This window comes from Larus michahellis, chromosome 3 (assembly GCF_964199755.1).
Source record: "Larus michahellis chromosome 3, bLarMic1.1, whole genome shotgun sequence".
Taxonomy (NCBI): domain Eukaryota; kingdom Metazoa; phylum Chordata; class Aves; order Charadriiformes; family Laridae; genus Larus; species Larus michahellis.
Window position 1 is genome coordinate 15,078,611 of NC_133898.1, and position 17,021 is coordinate 15,095,631.

Here is a 17,021-nt window from a genome sequence, read left to right on the forward strand (position 1 = left end):
TGGCAGCTGGCCCATGCGGTTCTGCAATATTTCTCCATTTCCTAGGTGATGCTGCTCAGCTTTAATTTTCGTCTGCCTGTTCCTGACATGGACTTTAAGGAGCTTCTTCGATCCCAGTGCTTCTTTCTATGGATTTAGGTTCCGCACTAGAGTCAACTGTGTGTTGGCTATAGGAGAAAGAATAAAACCTGTCATCACAGGAACATCTTTCCAAGGGAGCACTTATTTTTTCATTCTTTTCTTCACTCTCACCCATTTTTCACAGCCCTTGAAAGCTGAGAGGGGCCGACAGCGTTCTCCTGTCGGAGTACTCGGTGTATCCAAAGGAGACTAAGCTTTCTGCTGCTCCTCATTGCTGCTTTTATCGGATTACCGTGGGCTACTTTATCAGAGACGTTGGCAGCTCTCACCTGCGCAGTGTACAAACGTGGGATTAGTGTGTTTGGGGGTATTTAGTCAAATGCTGTATATGACCAGCTAGGCAATGTAAAAAAAAAAAAAAAAAAAAAAAAAAGCAGCTAGCATATTTGCCTAACAAAGCCAACCTGCAGAAAATCACATTGTCGGGTACGAATTCTATTCTTACCCCGTAGGTTTTTTATCAGCTGAAATCTCAGACAAAGCACCCAGCTGGCGTGTTAGACCGTGGCGATGCTAGTGGAGGTACTTTACCGTATACCCAAATGTTGCAAATAGGTATTCCACTCGTAACCACAGTCACGAAATTAGGACAAAGTGAATCTGAATTTCACGTCCTCCCCGTCTCCTCCTGCTGCTGCCTGGGGGCATTAATGCCTCGTAAACAGTATTTTGAGCCACATTTAGATTATTTTTAATACCTAACCATCTTCACTGGCTGGTGGCCACACTTACTCCTGCCTGCGCCTTTTTGTTGTTGTTGTTATTTTTTTTTTTTTTTTGCAGTTGCAACTGAGCAACAGGAGAATGAGCCTGCGTCAGGGAGCCGCAGAAGCTGACATACACTTGCCAGCAGACGGCTTCTATGTGCCTAAAGGTGGCCGTAAGTTTAGGAATGTTTAGCCAAGGAATGTGTCTGAGCCCTGTACTACCTGTGTACAAAGGACGGCTGGCGGCTTGCAAGCTGTGTCTAACCCTGTCTGCAGAGTCTCCTGGGCTCAGTAAAGGTGCCCGACTGAACGTGGTGAAGGGGCACGGACTTACAGGCTGGTGAAAACGATCCATCGTAGCTGCCCTGTTCCCTCTTCCACCACTCCTTCCCAACCTGCGTAAGGAACTGTACTGCTCGCACCCGGATGTGGTCTGCAGACGATAGCCACTCGGCAACTTGCACGTGGGGAAGTGACTGCTGTAGGAGCTGCCCTCGGCTTAAATCTCAGACTGTCGGTCAGTGTTACAAGTCAAACCGTGCCAAGTTACTGGTTCTGCTCCACTTCCAGCGTATCAACGTGCAGGTCCAACTGCAGCCCCAGCTGGCTGGTCTCAGCACGGAGTACAGATGGGGCCAGTGAAGCATCGTCAGTGGTGCTCAAATTGGGAAGACCATATAAAGCAGAAGAGCAAGAGTCCAGTCCTGTAAAACACTGGCCCTTGCCAGCTCTGGAGTTCAGTGAAGATCTTCCAGGCAGATCCCGGATGGACTGCATGGATCAGCCAGGCACGGGTCTCACAAACAACTGCACAGTTACTTAGCTGTGCCATCTAGGCTTCTACCCTAAAAGCATATTTTTTTTTTGTTAAAAAAGCAGGCTTTGCTCTCTGACAGCTGCTGTTCTGGCAGTGGACAGCTGAGCCTGCTGCAGGCAGCGTGGCTGTGAACAAGATTCATGGTGAAGGAACATGTCTGTGGTGCAAAAACCCTGGCATGAATACCAACAGCCCTGCTCTAGCGAATTTTTCCAAGTCGTCCCCCTGACCTTGCCTCCTTGCATGAATCACAAGCCGCCAAGAGAAGAGGGAGCAGCGTTACCACTGTGGCACAGGGAAAGGCTACCACCAACTCAGACAGCTCTGAGCTCCTGCGTACCTGTCTACAGGCACGAGGCAGGAGCCGCATCATCGATGCTCATATTAAAACAAGGGAATGCTCCTGGTCCTTGCCATCATGTGTTTTAGGGTTGGTCACAGCCGACTGACTTGTCGTGATGTCGGGAAGAATCACGTACCTCGTGGGGAAATCTTACGGCAACCTGGAGCACAGCTCTACAGGAGGTGTCAGAGAAGGAACAGGGGCTGCAGCTGAAATGAGACCCAGGTACCATCGTAGCCAAGGTCCCTTGCCAACAATTCAGGTGGTGTTTCTGCTTCACATGGCCACACCAATAAATGTGAGAAGACACCAATGAAAAGGTAGACCGGTTTTAATGGCATGATCAAGAATCCCCTTTTAATAACAAATCTAATGACAACTGTGTCTGGTATGAACAAGAATTGGCATCATCATTTATTATTTTTTTTTTTTTTAAGACGTGTTCTGAAGTAATGACAAATGCCAGGTGGATCTGTACACAGACAGGGCCTCTGTGATGCATGCCAGATTTTATGGCCAAGAAATTTGCCATGCAGTTGAACCGGATTGTGGTTCCTCGGTCGGAGTCGTACATTCTGTTTGCAGTGTGTAAACATTCTCCAGCTGCTTTCCTAAAGAATGCAAAGAAGATATGTAGAGAGATTTAGCCTTGGGACCCAGTCGCATTTCCAGGCAGGCAGTACCAAGGAGCAGAAGTCCTGTCTCCAGACCAAAAGACTTTGTCAGACTGTGCCAGAGGCGAAGGAAAACGACGTCGGTGCGCCAGATACAATATCTGAGTGTAGAGTCACATGCTATCGTGTTAAAAGGAGATATACAAAATTATCTGTGTTTCCAGCTCCAATTCCTGTCCGGAGAAGAAGCAGCCCATGGCACAGCCGTGTCGCTGACACTGGTTTTCACACGCAGTGTTCTGCCTGGACTCCTTGCCTAAACCCCGGCGTCCTGCAGAGCTCGTCACACCATCTGCAGGCGATCGTCCAGGAGCCCCTGCCCCGCACCCCGGCAGCCATTTACCCATGTGCTGAGTAAACGTCAGCCTGTGCCTCCTCCAGCGACCCCGCGTCAGACCCCCTCGGGCTCAGGGCAGGGGCAATATGAGGCAAGCCAGGGGCAGAGCAGCTACTGGCAAGCCCCATGCTAATACCAGCCCAGCAGAGATCTCACCCCTGCAGCCCACTCTGGTTTAGGAGCTAAGAGCAGGAGGAGTTCTCACCTTGGGCCCTACCTGGAACCCACCTCTGGGTTTGGTGTGGGACCTCACTTCCTCCTTTTAGCACAGAGGGCATCAACGCCCACTTCAAACCTGCTTTCCAGGCATTTGCAGCTCCAGAAATAGAAGGGATAGTGTTCCCCCCTACAACCCGGAGCAACCAGCCTGCTGCATAGGTTGGTGGCCAAGCCTGCCTCAAGCTTTGCAGAAATCCAGGAGGGCTCCAAGCCCCCGGCTAGAGATGGACTGAGCTGCAGGGAGTACACGGTGACTTTGAAGACAAGATTTGCTAGAGGAGGTAAATTAGGAACGAGGGGACAGCAGAGTTATGGCGTGCAAATCACTGTCATTTCATGGGATCCTGGCTGTGCCCGGGACCACGGCTCACCACAGCCTGCAACCAGGGCTATTCTCTGGTCTCACAAAGATACCAACCCCAACGCTCACCGAGATGCTGCCAACCTGTCTTAACATCAGCTGTCTCTGCTGTTACCATCAGCATGGTCCCAGCCCCTCGGGGCACAGCAACAGGCTGAGGAAGACCAAAACAACCATTCATGGTTCTGCAGGGGACCTCGAGAGCCCATGGGCACCCACCCAGTGGTACAGGCACGCACCACAAGAGGGAAGGGCCCGAACAGGAGCCCGAGCTCTCTCCCTCGCATGCAGCTGTGCAGCTGTCAGAGTAGCTGTCAAACAGATGGAATCAACGGTGGTCGCAAACTCCCAAGTTGTCCCACGTGCTTTGTGAAACCAGCCTAGCGACGCTGGAGCACGGGCACATTTCGGTTAAGCCAGAAGAAACTCATTTGAAACCAAACCCGTTATGTCCACAACAGGACTTTTACTGTGTTCACAAGATTAATTTAACGGCAGTTGATTCATATAGTTGATTGCAAGGCCTTAGGTGGCCACCAGTGTCTGTGCACGTGGAATAGTGGTGGGATCATGCCATGGATGAGTAAACTATACAGAGTAAAGAAAGAAGTGTGCTAAGGGACCATCGAGCTGCTACTGGAGCTGATCAGGCTATCAACAGGTACTTAGCCACCTTCTTACAGAGGATCTACACCGAGAAAATACCTCTGTGTTGGAAAGGAGAAACATCAAAGATTTTCTTGCTCCAACAGAACTTGCTTTGGATTGAAGTGTTTCACTAGCAAACAAACCACGCTCGTGTTAGTCAAGGGCAGCCATGTGAGCAGGGACTCTCCAAACCACGATCCACGCCACGCAAAGACGGGTGGCAGTCCACCAGTTACAACAACTCTGATGGCAAGCATCGATGGCTGCCCACCATCCAAGCTGGGGGGGGGTTTCGCCCCTGGTTCATGCTCTGGCAAGCGGAGCCTCACAGCTCACATGTGGTACCCTGTTCCTCCATCCAACATCTACTGCACACAGCGGTCAGTCCTGCACACATCAGAAGTCACGTAGCATCAGGGCGCTTCTTTGAAGGTAGCAGGATCCTTTTCAACCTTTAGCCACTATATATAATGGGCACTACTTATATTATATCATTATAATAATATATATATTATAATATTCTTTACTTAGAAAGGGCAAGCAAAGTCTCCTGCCTCTCACAGACTCCAAGCACACTGTCTCAGAGGTGTCTGCTACCCACACACCTTTTGCACCAAGACAAGCAGAAGCGTTTGTGCTGCCAACCAGATGAATCAAGTTAAGCAGCTCCATCCACGTGTTCAAGCCGCTCCACGGCGTTAGTCTGACTGGTGCCATCGGTCCTTTTGCTTCCTCTGCTCATAGAACCTGTCATCACACTGGCTTACCACTAAGAACTTTCAGATTCGCCAACTTGGCACGCCCCTCCCTCCCCCACCTCCCCGTATCGCTGTTTCTTTGCAAACATTTCCTGGACAGAGAGCAGCCATTGACTCATTTTTACCAGCCAGTGTGCCATCTTCTCAGCTGGCAGATAAGAAAGCAGGTGGGACCTTTGCAGACCCGAGCAAAGTGAAGACTCTCATCAGAGCGTTTGCTGTGACTCACGATACCAGGCGGTCCTAAAGACACTTATGCTCCCAATGTACACAGGACCCCACAGTGCTCCCCTGCACAACTCCTGTCCGTTCCTACCACCCATCACATGCACACACAGACGCAGGCACGGTGGCAGCCTGTCCCAGGAATCTCCTCAAAACACACACGGGCACAACCATCTGCAGCTGGACAGGACAGACCCTGCAGCACACATACCCATGGGGAACCACGTAGTGTCAGGCTGTTCCCAGAAATTCCCGCAAACATGGAAAAGTGCTGAGAAGCCTGCTTCTCCTCCCCTGTCCCCACCTGCTCTGGCATGGGGGTTGGACTAGATGATCTCCAGAGGTCCCTTCCCACCCCTATCATTCTGTGATTCTGTGATTCCTCTGCTCTGGTCAGCTCGATCTTCTCTCCTTTGCAGTGAAGCAAGGATGCAGCCATACATCAACAGCAGCGTTTGAGCAGCCCTGTGTGTCCCTGAGGCTTGACAGAGCTTGCACACCACGTATCATGGCGGAGAACAGCAGGGTCTTGCCCCTCCTGCCTTTCTGGGATGTGACACTCCACCATGTCCTGCGATGTCAGACTGGATCGTCTGGCATCCCTCAACCACCTAACTTCTCCCTAACATCACAGACCTCGTTCCCACCTTCCCCCAGACATGATCTCCTGTGTTTGCTCCAACTATGGCAGGTGCCCTTCTGGCCTCCATGTGGTGTAGAGGAAGAGGAGAAGATAAGAGGAAAAAGAGGAGTCGTTGACACTTCTGCAGGGCTGTTTTCACAGAGACACTAGCAGAGAGCATCACTACTGGTCCACCTGCCTGCCAGAGGATCCCTCCAGACAGACACACAAGAGGAATGGGAACTCCTGCGACCAGGGTGTGCTGAGCACCCCAGTAACGGGCGTACCCTGGGGTCACACCCACCATCAAGCAATGGAAGGGCAGAACCTTGAAAATCAGAGCCAGGGAGGGGATCTGGAGCAGCACCCACGGCTTTCTTGTGTCCCTCTGTTGACACCTGAAAGAGGGATCAAGCCATCACCACCTGCAGCACGCGGGCTGCTAACAGGGGGCTTACAGGGCAGGCAGTGCCCTGTGACCACCTCTGCCAGCAAAACGCGGGTCTGTGGACCACCTTTTGTTAGCAAATTCTTGACAGCCACCTAACTGGAAAAGGCCAGCGCCAAAGCTCCTGTAAAAATAACTTCAGTGAAGGAATGAAGAAGGCGATGTGACATCCAGCCAGGATCACAGCACCTCTTGCCACAAGGAAGGGGAGCAGGTCCAGAGACCCAAACCTGTGGGATACGCGGGGACAGTCAGGCCTCGCAGGAACGACCCTTTGAAACCCCTCAGTGACAGCGCCCGGCAGGTCCTGCGCAGGCTCTCTGGGGAGAAAGCATTGCTGCAGTCAGCCCCCTTTCACTGCCATCGCACCTGATGGCACAGCCCTCTCTCATCCCAAATGACCGGGGGAGCACCGTGCTGTTGACCCACTCTCCTACTCTCCTCCGTGCCAGAGAGAGCCGGGAAGCAGGGCTGTGCTGGGGCGGGGAGGCTGGAAGCACAACCGCAAGGAGACGACTCACGCCAGCCCCAGACCTCTGTGGGCCCAGCTGCACCCTCAGCCCAGCCCTGTCAGACAACACTGGGAACGGCTGTTATTTTCTGTGCTGGAAATCTTTCACTGGCTTTCCGAAAGCTGCGGGACTTGTCTGGTGGCTCTCCAACATGCGACAGCTTTGACATGGGCCCGGCAGGACCAGGAATCTACTGCACGACAAAGAGAGATGATACCTTGGTGTCACCAGCATCCTGCCTGCTACCTGTGGTTGGGTCATGGTAGGAAAACCTCTTAGAAGACAGCTAGGTTTCTCAGAGAACCTTTTAATAAGAAAAAAGTCCCCACACTCTTGTGAAAGATTTCACTGGACAATTGCTTCGCAACTAAAAGCCTGCCCTATTTCTTCAGCTGCCACTCTCAGCTACTCCATCTTCCCTGCTTTCATGTGCCAGACGGAAGATCTCTGCTCTGGAGCTTCCTTCCTGACATGGGTATAGCTGGGGCATGGAAAACGCTCCTTTAAACTTTCTCTTGAACAAATACGTCAATTGTGCTTTATTGGCCTCCCATGATAAGGCAGGTTTGCCACCCTGTTAATAGCCCTGTAGCCCTCTTTCCAAGTTCTTTTCATGTCGTTTTCGGCATGTGTATCTAAGACCTGGATGGAGCATCTGGTAAAGACTTCATAACAAAGTCTTACCGTCTGAGCACTCTAAAATGAATATCCCCCCAACAAATTAACAGGAGTGCCATTATGGTTTATATTTCTGGAAATAATCCGTGTTTGGGTTTACTCTGTTTTCTGGTTTCTAAACATGTAGGGCATATTTAGGTTGTAGCTTGACCCACACGTCAAACTCACATGAAGTTACAGTGCCACCAGAAGACCAGAAGATACTCTCTGTCATCTCCTTCCCCCACTTCTGCTGTGTGACCAAATGCTGAATCAGACTGAGGAACCGAACCAGATGAAAACCAAAACAGCAAACCAGAGCTCTTGGTGTCATGCTGGATCAGCATTTCCAGCCACTTCACCAAATAGTTGCCCCGGTGTAAGGGGGTGGGACAGTGCACGAAGCAGCTGGAACCTGGAGGGACCACTGCTTTTGGTGGCAACATCAGGTCAGTCCATCAAACCGCAACCTGACCTTGGAGTTCCCATTGCTTCTCTGCAAAGACGAGGGCATGTTTTTAGACTAGAAAGGGTGCTTCTTACTCTACCAGGGAGAACAACATCAATGAAAACCAGCAAACACTTTGAGCTAGATGAAATAAATTCTTAGTGTTGGCAACACTGAGACTGTCATATAAAGAAGTAATTCCTGTCACCTATTTCTATACATTTCCCTGTTCAGATGAGGCACTGGAACAGGTTGCCCAGAGAAGCTGTGGCTGCCCCATCCCTGGAGGTGTTCAAGGCCAGGCTGGATGGGGCTTTGAGCAGCCTGGTCTAGTGGGAGGTGTCCCTGCCCAGGGCAGGGGGTTGGAACTAGGTGATCTTCAGGGTCCCTTCCAACCCGAACCATTCCATGATTCTATGTCTAAGGAGTACCCTTTTCTCCCAGCCACCCTGCCACAGCTCTCATGCTCTTTTCCAGAACGGTTCCTGTAGATGTGAACAACTTCAGGATCCCTCGGACTCGATGGCCATCAGTGTGACTGTTTGTACCTATGTTCAGATGAATCAAGGTCATCACTCTCCAGATTCCTCTATCAAACTTTGTTGTCTGCAAATAGTAAATATTCGGAGCTAGTTGCAGCTGTGGGAATGAGTGTACAGAGCAGCCGCATTTTTGTTCTGCCTCATGCAAAACTTCTTTTGGGCATGACAATGGTGTGAAGCCCGAAGTATTTGGGTCTGGAGTGTTTCCCCCTGTGAGGTGCGGGGAAAATTTTGTGACTGCTTCAAGATCTCATCAAGCTCAGACAGGTATCAGTCTTCCTGGCTTTAATTTTTAAACCTTCCTAATTAGTCTGGGGGCTAAAAAGTTGGTTGATTTAGTTCTAGCTGAGTGCTAAGCTTCTGCTCTGGTAATATTACTTTTAGAGCACAGCCCTTGGTTTTATGTTCACATTGGTAGTTCTCACGCAACGTGTGGAAGAGCTGAGCACCAAGAAAGAGAAAGACATAAACTCAACTTCTGCAACTCAACCCACTATGCTCTCGGATAGAAATGCACGAGGAACCCATGGCGTGCCAGCAAACCTCTCCTCGCAAAGCAGCAGCTTTTGAGTATACTACAGGATAATAATTTCCCACCCTGCTGTGTAGGGGAACTTTCAACCACAGTGCCAAAATTCACAAACACCAAGAGCGTGACAATAAAGCACAAGGAATTTAGGTGCAAGGGGCACCCAAGCTAAAGGCATCCAGTGACTATTCACATCTTCAGCTGTGTTTGGTGGACTATAGGTCTGTGGCACCAGCCACACTCAGGTCGAGAGGAACCACCCATGTTGGGAGATGTGGTCTCCACAGATCACAGTTTGGTATTTGAGACAGAAGTGGCTGCAGTGTGCTCCCTTCTACATCAATTAGCAAGCGCTCTTGACTTCCCAGCAAGCTGCCAATATGCAATTACTTCCATCTAAATACCCACCACACAGGCATCTGCTGAGACATCAGCAGTGTCGCCGAGCAGCAGTGCCAGATGGCCTCCTCTGTGGGACATCCTGGAGCAGGTAGGAGCATCCAGCGAGACCTGCCTGTCTCCCACTCCCACTTGCAGAGGCATCTCTGGAAAGGAGAGAAGAGCCCCCTCCACCCTGCCCCTGCTCTTATCTCAGCTCACAAGGACACATCCATCCCTCTTGGCTAAGCTGGTGACAATCCCTTGCTAACACAGGTGACAGGAGGCAAGCCAACACTCGGGTAGATGGCGGTGGCCAAGGCTGGCATTTTCCCAGCATGGAGAGAGGAGGGAGCTGCCTGCAGGACAGGAGCCTTCCTCTCCAGCAGGCCTTGCTCTCGTCACCTCTGCTCCTCTTTCCAAAGCCAGGGTCAGTGTTGGCGACTGGTATTGCTAACAGAGAGAGGGGAATGCCTGGGGAGGGAGGAGGGTCAGGCACTAGGCGGGCTGCCTGGGTCGCTGCTTGGTGCTGTGCGTTAGCAAGCGTGAGCTGCGGGCTGGATGTCTCCCTTGAAGAAGGCTCCGTGGCTCAGAGGCTCTCAGGCCCGTGGGAGCTGATCGCGACGGTGTGGGGTGAGAGTGAGTGAAGCATTGAAGTACAGCTACTGCTATACACTCATGGGTCCAGCGTGGAAGGCTGTGCTGCAGCATCTCAAGTGTATACTATATGCAGAAGTTACCCAGTCTGTTGGGCTGGCAGAAGAAGATCATTATCTGGCAGCTGCCTTACTTTCCAGGGACACCTGCTTTCCTTTGGTTGCTGGACTCTGAGTCTGGGTTTTTCCTCTTTGTCGTTTTTTGGCCACACCAGGAGAGGGCAGGGAATCTCCTGTTGGCCCCAGGGCCTGAGCTGGGGGCTGAGGTCGGGGGGAAGGAGGAACTCGCTGAAGAGCAGTCCCTGGCTTATGCTGTCGGCCAGGAGAAGGACTTTCCCTCCGAGGCGGCAGCTGGCTTCTGGGGGAAGCACTGGGGTTTCTTGAAGGAAGGACAGGGCTCCGAGGGGATACACAGCTGGATCTCCGTGAGCTGCTCCGTGGAGGAAGAGAACTAGAGCTCGGTGAAGGAGGAACCCGACTTTGTATCTGCGTTATTCGGCACTCGTTTGGGACACTTCCAGCTGGTCTCTGTGCCTGAAGCCTGCAGGGGAAGAGAAGAGGGAGGATGAAGGAGAATTTCTGCAAGGGGCTCCAGGCTCCTGGCAGGTTTGGCACGAATGTTGCTGGAAAATTACAAGGAGTCTCCAGCACCAGGATGACAGGAGCTATGCCGTGAACAAGATGGGGCACTGGCTTGAACACCATCCTGTAACTCTCGATGCTGTTCACTAGCATTTGCCCTGATCCTCCAGCACCTTCCGGGACAACACGCAGGCATGGCTTGGCTGATAGCACAAACCTGGGACTCTTCTTAACATGCAGCATGGATGCAGCAACCTCTTTCAAGGCAGGAGATACAATCTGGGAATGTGGGCGTGAGCTGGATTGCACCAGTTGCACTGTGCTGGAAGATAAACCAACCCACCGGGATCCTGTCCCTTCACCCCATGTCTCTGAGAGAGCAGAATTTGCTGGACCTGTGGCAGAGTCACAGCAGCAGCTCTGCTCCTTGGCTGGACCTCCCAAGCCCCAAGGCCAGGCAGAAAAGCCAAACACTGATGAATTCAGAAGGTCCACCTCTACTTACATCTCTGTGCTTATTTGATAGAGAGCCAGGTACCTCCCAAAAAAATTAAGGCACAGGGATGTGTAGAGAATTCAGACCATGTGGAGGTGACCCACACTGTTCCAGGTCACTGCCAAAGCCCATGCGTGTGCACCTCCCTCTCTCCCGCTCTTCGCATGCTGGGCATCTTCTGAGGCAATCACAACTGGCAACCTCACAGCCCGTGCAGCTCTAATCACAATAGCCAGGCCAGGTCCCCCTGCAGGGCTATGGCTGTGCCAAGCATGCTACAAAACTGAGAGCTCAACACCAGAACGATCTGCTATTTGCAGGATCAGACCAAATGAATGAGCTCGTGGAAGGCAAAAAGGCCTTAAAGCCAGGGCAAGTGAAGAGGGGCTTGGCCCTTTGGCCAGACTGAGCCAAAGAAGACAGAGAGGTGGGAATTTCACACACCAGTGAGCTGAAATGACTGTAGGAAACAGGGATGGACCACGCATGGAAGCCAGGTGAAAGGCAAAGCAGTGGGAGGTGAGCCAAGCCCTGGCTGATCCTCCTTAATAAGTCCAACATTTTGCATTGCTCACTCTTTTAGTCTTACCTGTAGGCAACAGCCGCATCCTGCGGGGAGCTACACAGCACTGCCATTCCGACGGCCGTGGAGCTCTCAGACTTTGCCACCTCTAGCGGTGTTTTCACTGGCGTGATGGGCCGAGGAATTCTGCTCTTTGTGCTTATGGGTCTCTCTTCTTTCCCCAGGAGGGCAGGCTTCTCCTTCCCCGCCTTCCTCGGGACGGAGTCATCAGAGTCATGGGTGTCCTCCTCAGAACCGGTGGTTGACAAGGTTTCTGAGGCCCGCCGCCTCTCATCGCTGGAGGACGCTGAGGAAGAGGCCCCTGAGGCCAGCCGAAGGAGGCGGTTTTGCCTCTTCTCCATCACTAGGCGAGCCAAGTCAGGTTGCTTTGCCCTCTTATAAAGCCTCTCTTTGGCCGAGAGTGAAGTTGAAAGGTCTGAGCCGGTGTCCTCCTCAGAGAACAAAATGGGTATCCGACTTCTATACCTGGAGCCCAGAGGTCTTCTGGGGCCCTGCTGCGGTGTGTCGAGGAGGGGCTCTGCTCGCTTAAGGTGTTCTGCCACCGATGCTGACTTATCAAGGTCAGGCTCCCTTGTAACCATCTTGCTGGGCTCTTCCAAATCCAGCGAGAGCGCCACTTTGTCAGAGAGCTCCGGCTTGTCCTCGGGAGGCTTTGCTACACCATTGGGAAGTGCCAGCTGCTCTCCCACCGCCTCTGAGGTGGTTTCAATGGGATTAGCTGAAAGCGCGCAGCTCTCTGTCTCTGCCCCTTCTAGCCCCGAATGTATGCTTCCATTCTCTACCAGCACCAGGTTGTCCTCCAGCTCTTCTTCAATAATGACCTCCTCAAACTGGCCCGGAGGGCAGTATTCCTCATGCCTCATCAGCTGGCCACTGGAAGACATGACATTTAAGTGGGTCTTTTCAGCAATATGAACAAATGTGCGCTCAACTTTGGTAAAGGGGGAGGAAGCTGTAGCCACTGCCACGGGAGGCTTTGGTTCAGATTTAAGGACTGAGGAGAGGGTTCCTGGCTCGGATACATCCAGTTGGCTACCCATAGGCTGTGGCCGCTCACTCTGAGGTGTCAGTGCAGCAAGAGTGCCCAGATCAACTTCTGGAGCCAAGTCTGTGGTCACCGGAGACTTTTTCAGATCACCTGGTGAAAACAGCACTAGTGTTTTTGAGCCTTCCTCCAGCTCCAGGTCCCCGTCAGCCGTGGACGCTCGACCTTTGGATCCCTTCTGGTCATCAGCCAGCAGCGTGGATGGTGCACACTCCTGGCTGCGCTCTGTGCTTTTTTGACTCAAGTCGCTGCTGGAACCGCTGTGCATGTCAATCTCATCTCCTTCCTCCTCTGCCTCCTCCTCTTCATCTTCTTCCTCCTCTTCTTCTTCCTCCTCTTCTTCCTCCTCCTCTTTTCCATTCATTTCCAGATAAGGTTCCAGAGGTTTGCAAGGAGCAGTCAAGACAACATTTGAGAAATCAACTTTCTTTATCCGCTGGGATACCTTAGGCTTTTCCCAGTAGTCTGACACATCTTTTCTGAAGTCTTGATAAGGCAAACTTAAAGGCACCGCCTTGGGCAGACCATTCATTTCAAATGACTTCAGCATATACGCCTGCAAGAAGACAGATGTGACAAAAGAAAAGGGTTAGTATTCAAACATAGCATTAACACAGAAGACATCAGGATCAACAGCAGTGGGAAGCATCAGTGGAAAGCATCTAGTCCATCACGCTTCCAAAATACACGCCTGAGCAGTGACCACTTGATCATTCAATTTGTACAAACCTTAGAAAGGAGAGGTTCACAGATACGTATCAGCGAAGGCAAAAAAATGTGCCAAAGGAGCTCCTTTGTTAGCAGTCTTTAACCTGGACCTAAAAGAGCTGTTTGCAAGCAACTCCTCATGAATTTTCCACGTTTCCCAATCTTCTTCAGTTTTTATACATTTGTTTCAGTATTTATATATTTACATATGCACTCCTTCTTTACTGGAACCATTCAGCAACTCTCATGCCCAGGCCAGAGTGAACTCAAGGGGCCTCCCTTGTGCTAGACAAATTTTCTGATCACTTTTCAGTCCCATCCACCATTGTCTAGGGGGCAATAACCCTTCTAGAGCTCCTGTGCTCCCCTGCTGTGCTATTCATCCCTCCTTTCTGCTCCCACATCCCTCCAGCAACTCCTAGTTCTGTCTTCTACAGGCTTCTGACAAGAAAGTCACGAAAGCTGACATATAAAGTATCATTATTAGACTCTGGGGTGTCCATCCCCTAAAAGCAACGGGAGGACGGGACAGTTGGTGGAGGCGGTGTTTCTCGAGCAGCCCTCTGTGGCGGAGACAGCCCATAAGGTGCCAGGAGAAGGCTGCAAAATGACTGCAAACGATACTAACGGAAAAGCAGCAGCTCATACACATGTGCACGCGCTTGACCAAACGAGCGAAAAAGGGCAAAATAAACAGGAAACGCCTACGGATGTTTGGCCTAATTAACAACTGGTTGTAAATGAAAAGCCGCTGCAGCACCACTCCGCAAAATGGATTTAAAAAAAAAACATTTAGGTCACCATTTTATTAAGAGGGCTGGAAAACAAAAGCCTCTCCATAAAGTCAACCAGTCAATAATGCATCACATGTTACCCTTGAAAAGTCCTAATCACGAGCAGAAGGGCTCCAAACATCTGCGTTTCCAAGCGGCATTTGACAGCGTCGAATATTTAAGCTACACAACTAAACAAGCACCCATTTAACTCTGCGGGCTACAGAGCTGCCAACAGCTAGCACACTCACCTGGCTAGGGGAACAGAGACCTTTTGGTCCCTAGCTGGGGAAAAAAGTCCTCAGCAGCTTTTCAGTTCAATGACACAATTTCAAATTGTGCTGAAAATCTGCATGTTGTTCTGTGCAGAGCAACCGCCCTATCAGTATGCCTGAAAAATGCAACATCTTTATGCTCATGTATAACAGGGACATTTCAAGTAGGTTGGTGGGCAGCATCAAGCTGTTATGTTTGGTGGTAAGTTGCTATCCATTTAATCTTTATTTTTATAACTTATAATTAAAACGCAGGCTGGGTTTGGCAATGCCTCTGGAGTCCAAAGCTCCTTCTCTTTGTTCATTAAAGCAGAAGCCTGGCCCCAAAGGTGGGCCTCTATTAGCCTGATCTGGGCTTCCACTGACCCACTCTACCTTTTCTATCGGGATGGCAGATGTGGAACTTGGACTGGTAAGAGGGAGTTACCACCCTTTGCAAAGGAAATTACTCCCTTGGCTTCCTCCCTCAGGCATTTCTTGGAAATTAGTCCATTCGGCAGCCTAAGGTTGGATTCTGCCTGTTGGCTGGATTTGGTTTTCCCAAGAAATACACCCATGGCGCTATTCCTAGAGTCCTGATCAAACAGACACGCTTCCCCAGTAGGATTGGGACCTGATGAAGAAGCCCCGACCAACACTTTGCTTTGTGCTGAGCCTCCCGCTGGAAAGAGTATCCCCAACCCCAAAGACCTGTTTGCCTGTTGCTCTACTTCCCCCCAGTTTTCTAGATGCTGTTGTTGATGGTACAGTTGGAAGATTGCTGGTTTCTCTTTGCATATGTAAACCTTCAAACCTCCCTGCAGCTCTTAGGAGCTTGTGTCATCTCATCTGCTTTCTGGCCAAGGAGAACTGAATCCAGCCCTGCAGCCCACATCCCATACAGGCCAGAGATACAGTTTCAGTGCCCTGCAGTCTGTCCCACCAGCAGCTCTGTCTCCGGCAGCCCCTCTTTCCTCAACAGCTCTTTCCCTTGGAAGACATCAGAAATTTTTCTGAGATGAGATTGAACTAAGTGATAAGGTATGACATGGAGCTGGACAGCATGACGTTGCTGTACTAAAAATAACGGTTCTTCTGCTCTGGTTCCCCTTTGCTGTCATTGAGTCATGCTGCAGATACCTTTCTAACCTCCACGTTCTTCCACCTCTGGCTGTACAAATTCCTTGCGGTATTTAGCAAATGGACTGCCTTTCTGCCTGTCATTTCATTTTCCCCATGTATTTTCTATTTCCTTGCATGGACATTGCATCCTAAGCACAACAGTGATTGCTTGGCTTCTACCTACCTTTGGGAAAATGCCAGAAGGCATTCCTTAAAGCAGCCTGAGACTGTGGTTGTTTTGCCACTGTAAATGTACCATCCAAAGAACATAAATATGCCAAAAAATATGCCAAAAAATATGGAGGACAGAAGTTACCGACAAACCCAACTAAAAGAAACTTCACTGAAATGACTCTTGGGTCAAATATTATTTTAACACATATTTTCTTACCTTCATTACTATCAACACCTGAAGCTGTTAACAAGGAAGACTGTCCTAGGGCATCCAAGTCTGATACTGTCTTCACTGTTGAGTTAATGTGACCAGCAGCTAGCTGCAAGCGGACACCCTGCTGAACAGGGTGTTCCCAGTTTGAACCCCTCACTAGAGAAGCTTGTTTCCTCTCTTGACAGTCATCACGTGTCTTTTGTACTACAGCACACTCAGCTGCTCTAGGACCATTCCCCAATGGCTGGAGAAGAAATTTTTGGCTCTGGGGGAGGAACTGTGGGAAGGTGTCAGAAGATCAGGAGTAGAGAGGCTTAGCCTGTATCTTAAAATTTCAGAATAATAAAGGTGTAAGGAATCTCTGGAGGTCTCTGCTCCAACCACCCCTCGAAGCATGATCAACTTAGAGTTATCTGCTCTGGGCCCTGCCCAGCTGAGTTTTGAGTACCTCCAAGGGTGGAGATGCCACAGTCTTTTTGGGACCCTGTCCTAGTGTTTGAGGCTCTTCATGGTGAAAAAGTTTTTCTTTACCTTTTTTTCCCTGTATCTAATTTTCCTCGTGTCCATCACATCTCATCCTTTCACTGTGCACCTCTGAGAAGAGTCTGGCATCATTCTTTCATCAGGTAGTTCAAGGAAGAAATAAGATCCCACCCCAGTCTTTCTCTTTTTAAGGTGGAACCGACCCAGCTCTCTCAGTCTCTCCTCGTGTCATGTGTTTCTAGTTCCTAATCATCTGGGCAGCCCTGAATCTGAGTCAAAAGGGCGTCCTTTACCTCCAGCAAGCTGACCTCTGACTACGTTCCTCACTTTTCCAGAAGACACATTGCCTGTCCTTGGACGGTGAACCACTTTTTCCCACCTGCTTGGGCTCAGATCTTCACTCCAGTCTTTTGACTTGTTAGTCAAGTGTCCAGGAATGCGTATGGCAGTACATGTGTCTGAGTGTGTGCTCTCCACAAAGTCTGTACATTTCACCTCTTTAACACTCGGTCTCTCTATAAAACTTGACTGCATTTAAATTTAATTTGGCTAGTAACTACTTTGG

At 50.4% G+C, this 17,021-nt stretch overlaps 1 protein-coding gene across 9 annotated transcripts in view; it reads right to left on the reverse strand.

Moving 5' to 3' along the window:
• Positions 1-248: 248 nt before the first annotated feature.
• TTBK1 (tau tubulin kinase 1) overlaps positions 249-17,021 on the reverse strand; it is a 119,088-nt gene continuing 102,315 nt past the window's right edge. For all 9 annotated transcript variants that reach the window (XM_074578777.1, XM_074578776.1, XM_074578781.1 and 6 more), the window contains 2 exons: positions 11,690-13,284; positions 249-10,563 (listed from right to left, as the gene is read on the reverse strand). In XM_074578777.1, the coding sequence (XP_074434878.1) occupies positions 10,137-10,563; positions 11,690-13,284 (2,022 nt within the window). In that variant the 3' untranslated portion in view covers positions 249-10,136. The remainder of the gene's footprint in view (positions 10,564-11,689; positions 13,285-17,021) is intronic.